General features: G+C 47.8%; 1 protein-coding gene across 1 annotated transcript; it reads left to right on the forward strand.

The window, feature by feature from the left end:
- cyp17a2 (cytochrome P450, family 17, subfamily A, polypeptide 2) lies at positions 1-12,838 on the forward strand. The gene is made up of 9 exons (XM_072458604.1): positions 1-128; positions 2,816-2,936; positions 3,479-3,617; positions 4,935-5,164; positions 9,775-9,861; positions 10,290-10,487; positions 11,362-11,531; positions 12,315-12,418; positions 12,547-12,838. Exons 2-9 carry the CDS (start codon positions 2,934-2,936, stop codon positions 12,807-12,809), a joined length of 1,194 nt encoding a protein of 397 aa, XP_072314705.1. The 5' UTR covers positions 1-128; positions 2,816-2,933; the 3' UTR covers positions 12,810-12,838.

Consider the following 12,838-nt stretch of genomic DNA (forward strand, 5'->3'; position numbering starts at 1 on the left):
CGGTTCTGTCGGGGCTCCAGGGCCAGAGGGGTGCCGTGCCTGCCCCGCGTCCCCGTCCTGGGCAGCCTTCCCTGGGTCGCCGCCGCAGCGCTGCCCCCTCACCTGCTGTTCACGCGGATCTCCAGAAGGTACGGCAGAGGTTAAAGGGGACGTATGCCAGAGGTTAAAGGGGACGTATGCCAGACGTTAAAGGGGATGTATGCCAGAGGTTAAAGGGGATGTATGCCAGAGGTTAAAGGGGATGTATGCCAGAGGTTAAAGGGGACGTATGCCAGAGGTTAAAGGGGATGTATGCCAGAGGTTAAAGGGGACGTATGCCAGGGGTTAAAGGGGATGTATGCCAGATATTAAAGGGGACGTATGCCAGATGTTAAAGGGGACGTATGCCAGATGTTAAAGGGGACGTATGCCAGATGTTAAAGGGGACGTATGCCAGACGTTAAAGGGGACGTATGCCAGAGGTTAAAGGGGATGTATGCCAGAGGTTAAAGGGGACGTATGCCAGAGGTTAAAGGGGATGTATGCCAGATATTAAAGGGGACGTATGCCAGATGTTAAAGGGGACGTATGCCAGATGTTAAAGGGGACGTATGCCAGAGGTTAAAGGGGATGTATGCCAGATATTAAAGGGGACGTATGCCAGAGGTTAAAGGGGACGTATGCCAGATGTTAAAGGGGACGTATGCCAGATGTTAAAGGGGACGTATGCCAGATGTTAAAGGGGACGTATGCCAGACGTTAAAAGGGATGTGTGCCAGATGTTAAAGGGGACGTATGCCAGAGGTTAAAGGGGATGTATGCCAGAGGTTAAAGGGGATGTATGCCAGATATTAAAGGGGACGTATGCCAGATGTTAAAGGGGACGTATGCCAGATGTTAAAGGGGACGTATGCCAGACGTTAAAGGGGATGTGTGCCAGATGTTAAAGGGGACGTATGCCAGAGGTTAAAGGGGACGTATGCCAGACGTTAAAGGGGACGTATGCCAGAGGTTAAAGGGGATGTATGCCAGAGGTTAAAAGGGACGTATGCCAGAGGTTAAAGGGGACGTATGCCAGATGTTAAAAGGGACGTATGCCAGAGGTTAAAGGGGATGTGTGCCAGATGTTAAAGGGGACGTATGCCAGAGGTTAAAGGGGACGTATGCCAGAGGTTAAAGGGGACGTATGCCAGACGTTAAAGGGGACGTATGCCAGAGGTTAAAGGGGATGTATGCCAGACGTTAAAGGGGACGTATGCCAGAGGTTAAAGGGGACGTATGCCAGATGTTAAAAGGGACGTATGCCAGAGGTTAAAGGGGACGTATGCCAGATGTTAAAGGGGACGTATGCCAGATGTTAAAGGGGACGTATGCCAGAGGTTAAAGGGGATGTATGCCAGATGTTAAAGGGGACGTATGCCAGAGGTTAAAGGGGACGTATGCCAGATGTTAAAGGGGACGTATGCCAGAAATTAAAGGGGATGTATGCCAGACATTAAAGGGGATGTATGCCAGATGTTAAAGGGGACGTATACCAGACATTAAAGGGGACAAAATCATCTTTCATCAGCCTTTGTTATAAGGTGTTTCCATATTTGTCTCCTCAAAGTTGTATTTTGATTAATTGATTACAGCACGTTTGAATAATCTTTCATTGCCCTGCAACCGAGCTCAGAAAATTCCTGCCTCGCCCCTAGCCCCGCCCACATGTCTCTCCTCGCAGACTGGCCCCTCCCTCTCGCTGACACATGTCTCTCCTCACAGACTGGGCCCCTCCCTCTCGCTGACACATGTCTCTCCTCACAGACTGGGCCCCTCCCTCTCGCTGACACATGTCTCTCCTCACAGACTGGGCCCCTCCCTCTCGCTGACACATGTCTCTCCTCACAGACTGGGCCCCTCCCTCTCGCTGACACATGTCTCCCTCACAGACTGGGCCCCTCCCTCTCGCTGACACATGTCTCCCTCACAGACTGGGCCCCTCCCTCTCGCTGACACATGTCTCCCTCACAGACTGGGCCCCTCCCTCTCGCTGACACATGTCTCCCTCACAGACTGGGCCCCTCCCTCTCGCTGACACATGTCTCCCTCACAGACTGGGCCCCTCCCTCTCGCTGACACATGTCTCCCTCACAGACTGGGCCCCTCCCTCTCGCTGACACATGTCTCCCTCACAGACTGGGCCCCTCCCTCTCGCTGACACATGTCTCTCCTCACAGACTGGGCCCCTCCCTCTCGCTGACACATGTCTCCCTCACAGACTGGGCCCCTCCCTCTCGCTGACACATGTCTCTCCTCACAGACTGGGCCCCTCCCTCTCGCTGACACATGTCTCCCTCACAGACTGGGCCCCTCCCTCTCGCTGACACATGTCTCCCTCACAGACTGGGCCCCTCCCTCTCGCTGACACATGTCTCCCTCACAGACTGGGCCCCTCCCTCTCGCTGACACATGTCTCCCTCACAGACTGGGCCCCTCCCTCTCGCTGACACATGTCTCCCTCACAGACTGGGCCCCTCCCTCTCGCTGACACATGTCTCCCTCACAGACTGGGCCCCTCCCTCTCGCTGACACATGTCTCTCCTCACAGACTGGGCCCCTCCCTCTCGCTGACACATGTCTCCCTCACAGACTGGGCCCCTCCCTCTCGCTGACACATTTCTCCCTCACAGACTGGGCCCCTCCCTCTCGCTGACACATGTCTCCCTCACAGACTGGGCCCCTCCCTCTCGCTGACACATGTCTCCCTCACAGACTGGGCCCCTCCCTCTCGCTGACACATGTCTCCCTCACAGACTGGGCCCCTCCCTCTCGCTGACACATGTCTCCCTCACAGACTGGGCCCTCTGTTCTCGCTGTACCTGGGGCCACACTACACTCTGGTGGTGAACAGTTATGATTTGGCTCGGGAGGTTCTTCTGACCAGAGGAAAGGACTTCGCCGGACGCCCAAATATGGTCAGACACAAATTACATCACTTTATTCATGAGTTTCAGCTTCCTGTTTATAGGTGATATTTTCAGAACCTTTGCCCATCCAAAAGATCCAATTATTACAAGTTTTTCATCTATAGCAGCGTTTTGTCTTTTTTTATCATTTGACACTTGAATTTTTTTTTTTTTTTAATCATATTTTTTAATGTAATTTGAATAATTCAACATGCTCCTTATACATCTAATTACAGGTATTGATCACTTTTCCCCCGCAAATGATGTAAACACACATCACAAGCAAAAGATAACCATGAGTAAATGATCTGTATTGAAGGATATTAATTATGTTAATATCGCCGCTATGATAATTATGCTCATGTATATCTGTATATTGATATTAATTGATTATGATTAATGCTAGAAATGATAAATCATATCATGCTTGTGTTCGGAGTGAGCGGTGGGTTGCGTAAGCGATCGATCGATCCCAAAAAACCTCCGCTGTCAAAACAAGTTCAAGGTCATCACAAATGTAACAATATTTGGCCCTTGAACGCTGGAACCAGGTGACCACGGACCTTCTGACCCGCGGTGGGAAGGACATCGCCTTCTGTGACTACTCGCCCCGGTGGAAGTCCCATCGCCGCCTCGTCCACAGCTCCTTCACCCTGTTCGGAGAAGGAAGCGGACGCCTGCAAGAGATCGGTCAGAAAAACAGACCAAAAAAACAAACATCTTAACCGGTTTAGTCCTGGTTTAGTCCTGGTTTAGTCCTGGTTTAGTCCTGGTTTAGTCCTGGTTTAGACCTGGTTTAGTCCTGGTTTAACCCTGGTTTAGTCCTGGTTTAGACCTGGTTTAGTCCTGGTTTAGTCCTGGTTTAGACCTGGTTTAGTCCTGGTTTAGTCCTGGTTTAGTCTTGGTTTAGTTCTGGTTTAGTCTTGGTTTAGTCCTGGTTGTCTCGTTTTAAAGGACAAACATTCAACATTATTTGTGTCTTTAGTTGTCCTTTAAACGTGCACTTGACCTTTAACTTTTGCGTCTTTTGCGTTTTATGAACTTCACAATTCTTTCTTCCAAATCCTCATGAGTCAGCTCCATGTCTTTGATCTCTCATGAAAAAATAGCTATTTAAAGGCACCATACCAGATTTTTACTGTCTTAAAAACATCACTTTAAACTGTAGAAAAAGCTTCAGTTGTAGTCATCTGGACTCAGTTTGAAAAAATAGACGTTTCGACTTCATCCAAGAGTCATTGTCAATAAAAGAATTTAGGTCGAGAACTCCGATATTTGTACTATTCTGTGGTAAGTCCAGCCCATTGGGCGGAGCCTTCCTGAAGTAGAAAGAGTTGTACAACTCTTTCCACGGTTTGTTTTGCATGACGGATTTACAATTACCGTATTTTCCGGAGTATAAGTCGCACTGGAGTATAAGTCGCACCAGCCAAAAAATGCATAATAGAGAAGAAAACTGGTCGCACTGGAGAATGAAATGCGATTGCAAGTGTGAAAATAACAAATAATATAAGTATATAAGTATAAATATTAGTATTATAAGTATATTAGTATAAATATAAGTATAAGTTGCACTGGCGTATGAAAGTGTGAAAATAACAAATAATATCACATATAATGTGATATTATTGTGATAAAGTATATTAGTATAAATATAAGTATAAGTATATAAGTATAAATATAAGTATATTAGTATAAATATAAGTATAAGTATATAAGTATAAATATGAGTGTAAGTTGCAACCTGGCCAAAACTATGAAAAAAGGTGCGACTTATAGTCCGGAAAATACGGTAGTTTCTGTACTTTTTTGCAATAAATATCATGGGTAAAGTTTTGCATGACTTAGTAATATCGTATTGCAATATATTCAAATTGCAATATCGTATCGGGGTCTGTGTATCGCGATTGTGCCGTGACAAAAGTGTATTGTCCCAAAAAATAGGATAAAAGCTGCAAAAATGTGCATAAAAAGGTGGGCGGAGACTAAACCGCTCTCTTCCGTCAGTCCTCGTCGCCGTGGACGACCTGCTGGACGAGCTCTTGTCCAGCGGGGGGCGAGCGTTCGACCCGACCGACGCCGTCACCCGGGCGGTCACGAACGTGGTGTGCACCCTGGTGTTCAGCGCCACCTACAGGCCGGAGGACGAGGAGCTGCAGGAAGTGATCCGCTACAACAACGGCATCGTCCAGACCATCGCCACCGGGGGCGCCGCCGACCTCTACCCCTGGCTCAAGGTCAGAGCAAATGTGTTTAACCTGTTCTAAGGTCTCATAAACACACCTGGAGTAGCATTAGCTTCAGTCACGCTAGTTTGAGGAAAGTCTCCCCTCCGAGCGTCCCTACACTCTGAGGCGGTGGTCCCTACACTCTGAGGCGGTGGTCCCTATGGTGGTCCCTACACTCTGAGGCGGTGGTCCCTACACTCTGAGGCGGTGGTCCCTATGGTGGTCCCTACACTCTGAGGCGGTGGTCCCTACACTCTGAGGCGGTGGTCCCTATGGTGGTCCCTACACTCTGAGGCGGTGGTCCCTACACTCTGAGGCGGTGGTCCCTATGGCGGTCCCTACACTCTGAGGCGGTGGTCCCTACAGTCTGAGGCGGTGGTCCCTATGTGGTCCCTACAGTCTGAGGCGGTGGTCCCTACAGTCTGAGGCGGTGGTCCTTACATTCTGAGGCGGTGGTCCTTACACTCTGAGGCGGTGGTCCCTACACTCTGAGGCGGTGGTCCTTACACTCTGAGGCGGTGGTCCCTACACTCTGAGGCGGTGGTCCCTACACTCTGAGGCGGTGGTCCTTACACTCTGAGGCGGTGGTCCCTACACTCTGAGGCGGTGGTCCCTACACTCTGAGGCGGTGGTCCCTATGGTGGTCCCTACACTCTGAGGCGGTGGTCCCTACACTCTGAGGCGGTGGTCCCTATGGCGGTCCCTACACTCTGAGGCGGTGGTCCCTACAGTCTGAGGCGGTGGTCCCTATGTGGTCCCTACAGTCTGAGGCGGTGGTCCCTACAGTCTGAGGCGGTGGTCCTTACACTCTGAGGCGGTGGTCCCTACACTCTGAGGCGGTGGTCCCTACACTCTGAGGCGGTGGTCCCTACACTCTGAGGCGGGGGTCCCTACACTCTGAGGCGGGGGTCCCTACACTCTGAGCCGGTGGTCCCTACACTCTGAGACGGGGGTCCCTACACTCTGAGGCGGTGGTCCTTACACTCTGAGGCGGTGGTCCCTATGTGGTCCCTACACTCTGAGGCGGTGGTCCCTACACTCTGAGGCGGTGGTCCCTACACTCTGAGGCGGTGGTCCCTACACTCTGAGGCGGGGGTCCCTACACTCTGAGGCGGGGGTCCCTACACTCTGAGCCGGTGGTCCCTACACTCTGAGACGGGGGTCCCTACACTCTGAGGCGGTGGTCCTTACACTCTGAGGCGGTGGTCCCTATGTGGTCCCTACACTCTGAGGCGGTGGTCCCTACACTCTGAGGCGGTGGTCCTTACACTCTGAGGCGGTGGTCCCTACACTCTGAGGCGGTGGTCCCTACACTCTGAGGCGGTGGTCCCTACACCCTGAGGCGGTGGTCCCTACACTCTGAGGCGGTGGTCCTTACACTCTGGGGCGGTGGTCCCTACACTCTGAGGCGGGGGTCCCTACACTCTGAGGCGGTGGTCCCTACACTCTGAGGCAATGGTCCCTACACTCTGAGGCGGGGGTCCCTACACTCTGAGGCGGGGGTCCCTACACTCTGAGGCGGTGGTCCCTACACTCTGAGGCGGTGGTCCCTACACCCTGAGGCGGTGGTCCCTACACTCTGAGGCGGTGGTCCTTACACTCTGGGGCGGTGGTCCCTACACTCTGAGGCGGTGGTCCCTACACTCTGAGGCGGTGGTCCTTACACTCTGAGGCGGGGGTCCCTACACTCTGAGGCAATGGTCCCTACACTCTGAGGCGGGGGTCCCTACACTCTGAGGCAATGGTCCCTACACTCTGAGGCGGGGGTCCCTACACTCTGAGGCGGTGGTCCTTACACTCTGAGGCGGGGGTCCCTACACTCTGAGGCGGGGGTCCCTACACTCTGAGGCAATGGTCCCTACACTCTGAGGCGGGGGTCCCTACACTCTGAGGCGGTGGTCCCTACACTCTGAGGCGGGGGTCCCTATGTGGTCCCTACACTCTGAGGCGGGGGTCCCTATGTGGTCCCTACACTCTGAGGCGGTGGTCCCTACACTCTGAGGCGGTGGTCCCTACACTCTGAGGCGGTGGTCCCTATACTCTGAGGCGGTGGTCCCTACACTCTGAGGCGGTGGTCCCTATACTCTGAGGCGGTGGTCCTTACACTCTGAGGCGGGGGTCCCTATGTGGTCCCTACACTCTGAGGCGGTGGTCCCTACACTCTGAGGCGGTGGTCCCTACACTCTGAGGCGGTGGTCCCTATACTCTGAGGCGGTGGTCCCTACACTCTGAGGCGGTGGTCCCTATACTCTGAGGCGGTGGTCCTTACACTCTGAGGCGGTGGTCCCTATACTCTGAGGCGGGGGTCCCTATGTGGTCCCTATACTCTGAGGCGGTGGTCCCTACACTCTGAGGCGGTGGTCCCTATACTCTGAGGCGGTGGTCCCTATACTCTGAGGCGGTGGTCCCTATACTCTGAGGCGGTGGTCCTTACTCTCTGAGCTCCGAGCTGTTTTTAAGTCCGTAAATCGTGGCCGGACTCGTTTCCGCCGTCAAATCAGGAAGCTTGAACCAGAAAGTGGTCGAGCGGCTGCATCAGCAAACGGTGTTGAGTTTGAAATGGTGTAATTCCCTTTGCTTCCAGTAGATGGAGCCAGTGCTCAGTTAGTCAGTTTGTGAGATGAAATGTTAAACTAAAGTTGCTCAAGAGTTTAAAGGCCCAGAACAATACAAATAATGTATCATGTTTGTCCTTTAAAGGTGCACTATGTAACTTTTCCACCAATGCTCCATGACAAAAGGTCAAATTTACACCTGGGTTTTATTAAATCATGTAAAAATCATGTATTCTTTATTTTTTTTAAAGCTAAAAAAATCCCCACTGCCATCTTTAAAGGACACACATTGAGTAGAAAAAGCTTCAGTTGTAGTCATCTGGACTCAGTTTGAAAAATAGACGTTTCGACTCTCATCCAAGAGTCATTGTCAATAACTCTTGGATGAGAGTCGAAACGTCTATTTTTCAAACTGAGTCCAGATGACTACAACTGAAGCTTTTTCTACTATGGAACACGCCTGGACGAATGAGGGATTACACCGACATAGACACACATTGACTTTTTTTTAGCTTTAAACCACATTTTTCCGCATCAAAAACACACCTGGAGTAGCATTTAGCTTCATTCACGCTAGTTTTGTAAATCCTGTTTAGAAAGTCCTCTCCCCTCCGAGCCTAAATAACACTCCGTTCAGAATTTCCCCGATGTGTGATGTCACAGTCGACCTATGACATGGCTACGATATCTTCTGTGCAGTTTTGAAGTCCACAAATCACCGCCGGACTGATCATTTGAGCTAGCGTTAGCATGGCGGAGGAACGCTAGCATTGGTTTAGTGTAATTCCCTGTGCAGCCAGTAGATGGAGTCAAAGTAAAGGTACTCCAGGGCAGCTTTAAAGAACAAAAACAACACAGATAACACATAATAGTTGTCCTTTAAAGAACCAAACGGACATTAAGCACCACATTATATGACTTTTTTTTCATAATAAAAGGCTTGTTTTGTGTTTTATTCTTTTGAACTCTAAAAAAAATCATCTAAAAAATTACTAACTTTTAACTACTTGCATTTTTAGCTACAAAAAAGAAAAAACAAAAGAAAAAAAGAAAAACCCGGGAACAACAATAACTTTTCACTGTGTCGTTATGCATGGAGATAGATATGTTTAATGCCACACTCTGGAACATTACAGGTTACACAGTGCGTCGTTAAATTGGGATGAGAGAATTCAAAATAAAATATCCTTTTTTGAGCCGTTACAAGTCCTGAAAATGGTGCTGAAAACATGACGCTGAAACCCAGAAACAGACGTGGAGCAGGTCAGGATCTACCAAAAATATATATATATATATTTAAATAAAAAATATGACGTGGCCTTCAGCTTTTTAATAACTGTGTAAATGTGTTCATGTGTCTTTATGTATATGTTTATGTGTCTTTATGTATATGTTTATCTATATGTTTATGTGTCTTTATGTATATGTTTATCTATATGTTTATGTGTCTTTATGTATATGTTTATGTGTCTTTATGTATATGTTTATGTTTATGTGTCTTAATGTATATGTTCATGTGTCTTTATCTATATGTTTATGTGTCTTTATCTATATGTTTATGTGTCTTTATGTATATGTTTATGTGTATGTTTATGTGTCTTTATGTATATGTTTATGTATATGTTTATGTGTCTTTATGTATATGTTCATGTGTCTTTATCTATATGTTTATGTGTCTTTATGTATATGTTTATGTATATGTTTATGTGTCTTTATGTATATGTTTATGTATATGTTTATGTGTCTTTATGTATATGTTCATGTGTCTTTATCTATATGTTTATGTGTCTTTATGTATATGTTTATGTGTCTTTATGTGTCTTTATGTATATGTTTATGATGTTTATGTGTCTTTATGTATATGTTTATGTGTCTTTATGTATATGTTTATGTGTCTTTATGTATATGTTTATGTGTCTTTATGTATATGTTTATGTGTCTTTATGTATATGTTCATGTGTCTTTATGTATATGTTCATGTGTCTTTATGTATATGTTTATGTGTATGTTTATGTATATGTTTATGTGTCTTTATGTATATGTTTATGTATATGTTTATGTCAGTATTTTCCGAGCCGCTCTCTGGACAAGCTGAAGCAGTGCATCATGGTCCGAGACAAACTGCTGCAGCGGAAACTCGACCAACAGAAGGTAAATGTACAAAAGAACATGAACGTGTCCAACAAGCTCAGATTAATCATAAAGAAAAATATGAACAAAGGAAAAAAAGATGGGTGAATAAATAATAATAAATAAATAGATAGATGAATGGATGAATAATAAATAAATACATAAGAATAAGTCAATAAATAAATATTATTTATTTATTTACAGCTTGTGGCGCTTGGGCCTTATAAATAAATGGATTAATGAATGAATAATAAATAAATAAATACATAGGAATAAGTCATAAGTAAATAAATAAATAAAATAATACATTATTCACAATTATTGGCACAAACAGCTCTGAAATCCTTCATTAGGTCATCAACATTGTCTAATGCCTCATCATTGTTTTTAAAGTGTAGATTTCTGGTGTAAAAACTGAACGATTGTCAACATCATATTATTGTTTCTAGGCCTTGATGACTGACAGTGACCCCGGGGACCCTCGTGACCTCCTGGACGCGCTGCTCAGGGGTCAGAAAAGTGAAAGGTCAGAGGTCATCTCGGACGACCATGTTTTAATGACGGCGGCGGAAGTGTTTGGAGCCGGAGTCGAAACGACTTCAACAACTTTACTGTGGATCATCGCTTATTTACTGCATCATCCAGAGGTCTGAACCAGGACTAAACCAGGACTAAACCAGGACTAAACCAGGACTAAACCAGGACTAAACCAGGACTAATCCAGGACTAAACCAGGTCTGATCCAGGACTAAACCAGGACTGAACCAGGACTAAACCAGGACTAAACCAGGACTAAACCAGGACTAATCCAGGACTAAACCAGGTCTGATCCAGGACTAAACCAGGACTGAACCAGGACTAAACCAGGACTAAACCAGGACTAAACCAGGACTAAACCAGGTCTAAACCAGGACTAAACCAGGACTAATCCAGGACTAAACCAGGTCTGATCCAGGACTAAACCAGGACTAAACCAGGACTAAACCAGGACTGATCCAGGACTAAACCAGGTCTGATCCAGGACTAAACCAGGACTAAACCAGGACTAAACCAGGATTAAACAAGGACTAAATTAGGACTGAACCAGGTCTAAACCAGAACTAATCCAGGACTAATCCAGGACTAAACCAGGACTAAACCAGGACTAAACCAGGACTAAACCAGGACTAATCCAGGACTAAACCAGGACTAAACCAGGACTAAACCAGGTCTAAACCAGGTCTAAACCAGGACTAAACCAGGACTAATCCAGGACTAAACCAGGACTAAACCAGGATTAAACCAGGACTAATCCAGGACTAAACCAGGACTAAACCAGGTCTGAACCAGGACTAAACCAGGACTAATCCAGGACTAAACCAGGACTAAACCAGGATTAAACTAGGACTAAACCAGGACTAATCCAGGACTAAACCAGGACTAAACCAGGTCTGAACCAGGACTAAACCAGAATTAAACCAGGTCTTAACTAGGACTAAACTAGGACTAAACCAGGACTAAACCAGGACTTGCCTTGTTCAGGTCCAGATCCGGGCTCAGGAGGAGCTGGACGAGCAGGTGGGACTGGACAGACCGGTCATGATCTCTGACCGGACTCGTCTGCCGTTTGTAGAGGCCGTGATCCAAGAGAGTCTGAGGATCAGACCTGTGAGTCCAGTTCTGATCCCACACACGGCTCTGACCCAGACCAGGTCAGACACACACACACTCACTCACACACACACACACACACACACAGACACACACACACACACACACACACACACACACAGACACACACACAGACACACACACACACACACACACAGACACACACACACACACACACACACACACACACAGACACACACACACACACACAGACACACACACACACACACACACTGACACACACACACACACACACTCACACACTCACACACACACACACACACACACACACACAGACACACACACACAGACACACACACACAGACACACACACACACACACACACACTCACACACTCACACACACACACACACACACACACAGACACACACACACAGACACACACACACAGACACACACACACAGACACACACACACACACACAGACACACACACACACACACACACCACTCGTCTCCATGGAGATGGTATTGTCAGCCTCCAATGTTCCACATCTTGACATTAAGTACATCATCTACAGAAATGTAAGTTAAGGCCAAGTTACAGGTCAGATCTGTGAAACGGGGCAGATAATGTACGTTTGTTCTTCTTTCTGCTCCTTTTAATTCAAACAATTTAATATAAAGGAAATTAAAGAAATGTTTAATTTCATGAATTCAATGAATGAACTACATTTAATAAAGATAAAGTTTAATGCTAAACTGTGGAACATGAATATTGTCTGTGTTTGTCATTTAAGTGCAATAAAAGTGTCATAATCATGTTATTATTGTGTTGTTTATTTTGTTGTTGTTGTTGTGCAGTTTGGGAGGGCATCTGGTCCAACCTGGGACCCGGGTCCTAGTCAACATGTGGGCCATTCACCACCATCCACAACACTGGGACCGACCAGACCTGTTTAGACCAGGTGTGGACCAGGACCAGGACCAGGACCAGGACCAGGACTAAACCAGGACTAAACCAGGACCAGACTGAACCTTAAACAGGTCTAAACGCGGCCACAACAAACCACCTTAGTTTGGTTCTTCTTTCCAGAGCGTTTCCTTGACGATCGGGGCGAGCGACACTCCCCCTCTGGCTTCCTGCCATTTGGGGCGGGGCCTCGGGTGTGCGTCGGCGAGTCATTGGCCCGTCTGGAGCTCTTCCTCTTCCTGTCGTCTCTGCTGCAGCGAATCAGCTTCCGCCTGCCGCCCACTGCCCCCGCCCCCAACCTGCAGGGCCGGCTCAGCGTCGTGCTGCAGCCGCTGCCGTATCAGGTCACGGTCGCGGCGCGCCCGGGCTGGGACAAGCGCGCCTGACCGTGCGCCGGATGCCCTCCCACACGCCC

Source organism: Eucyclogobius newberryi, unplaced genomic scaffold, assembly GCF_026437365.1.
Source record: "Eucyclogobius newberryi isolate DKJ021-1_F unplaced genomic scaffold, fEucNew1.0.hap1 SCAF_22, whole genome shotgun sequence".
Classification (NCBI taxonomy): domain Eukaryota; kingdom Metazoa; phylum Chordata; class Actinopteri; order Gobiiformes; family Gobiidae; genus Eucyclogobius; species Eucyclogobius newberryi.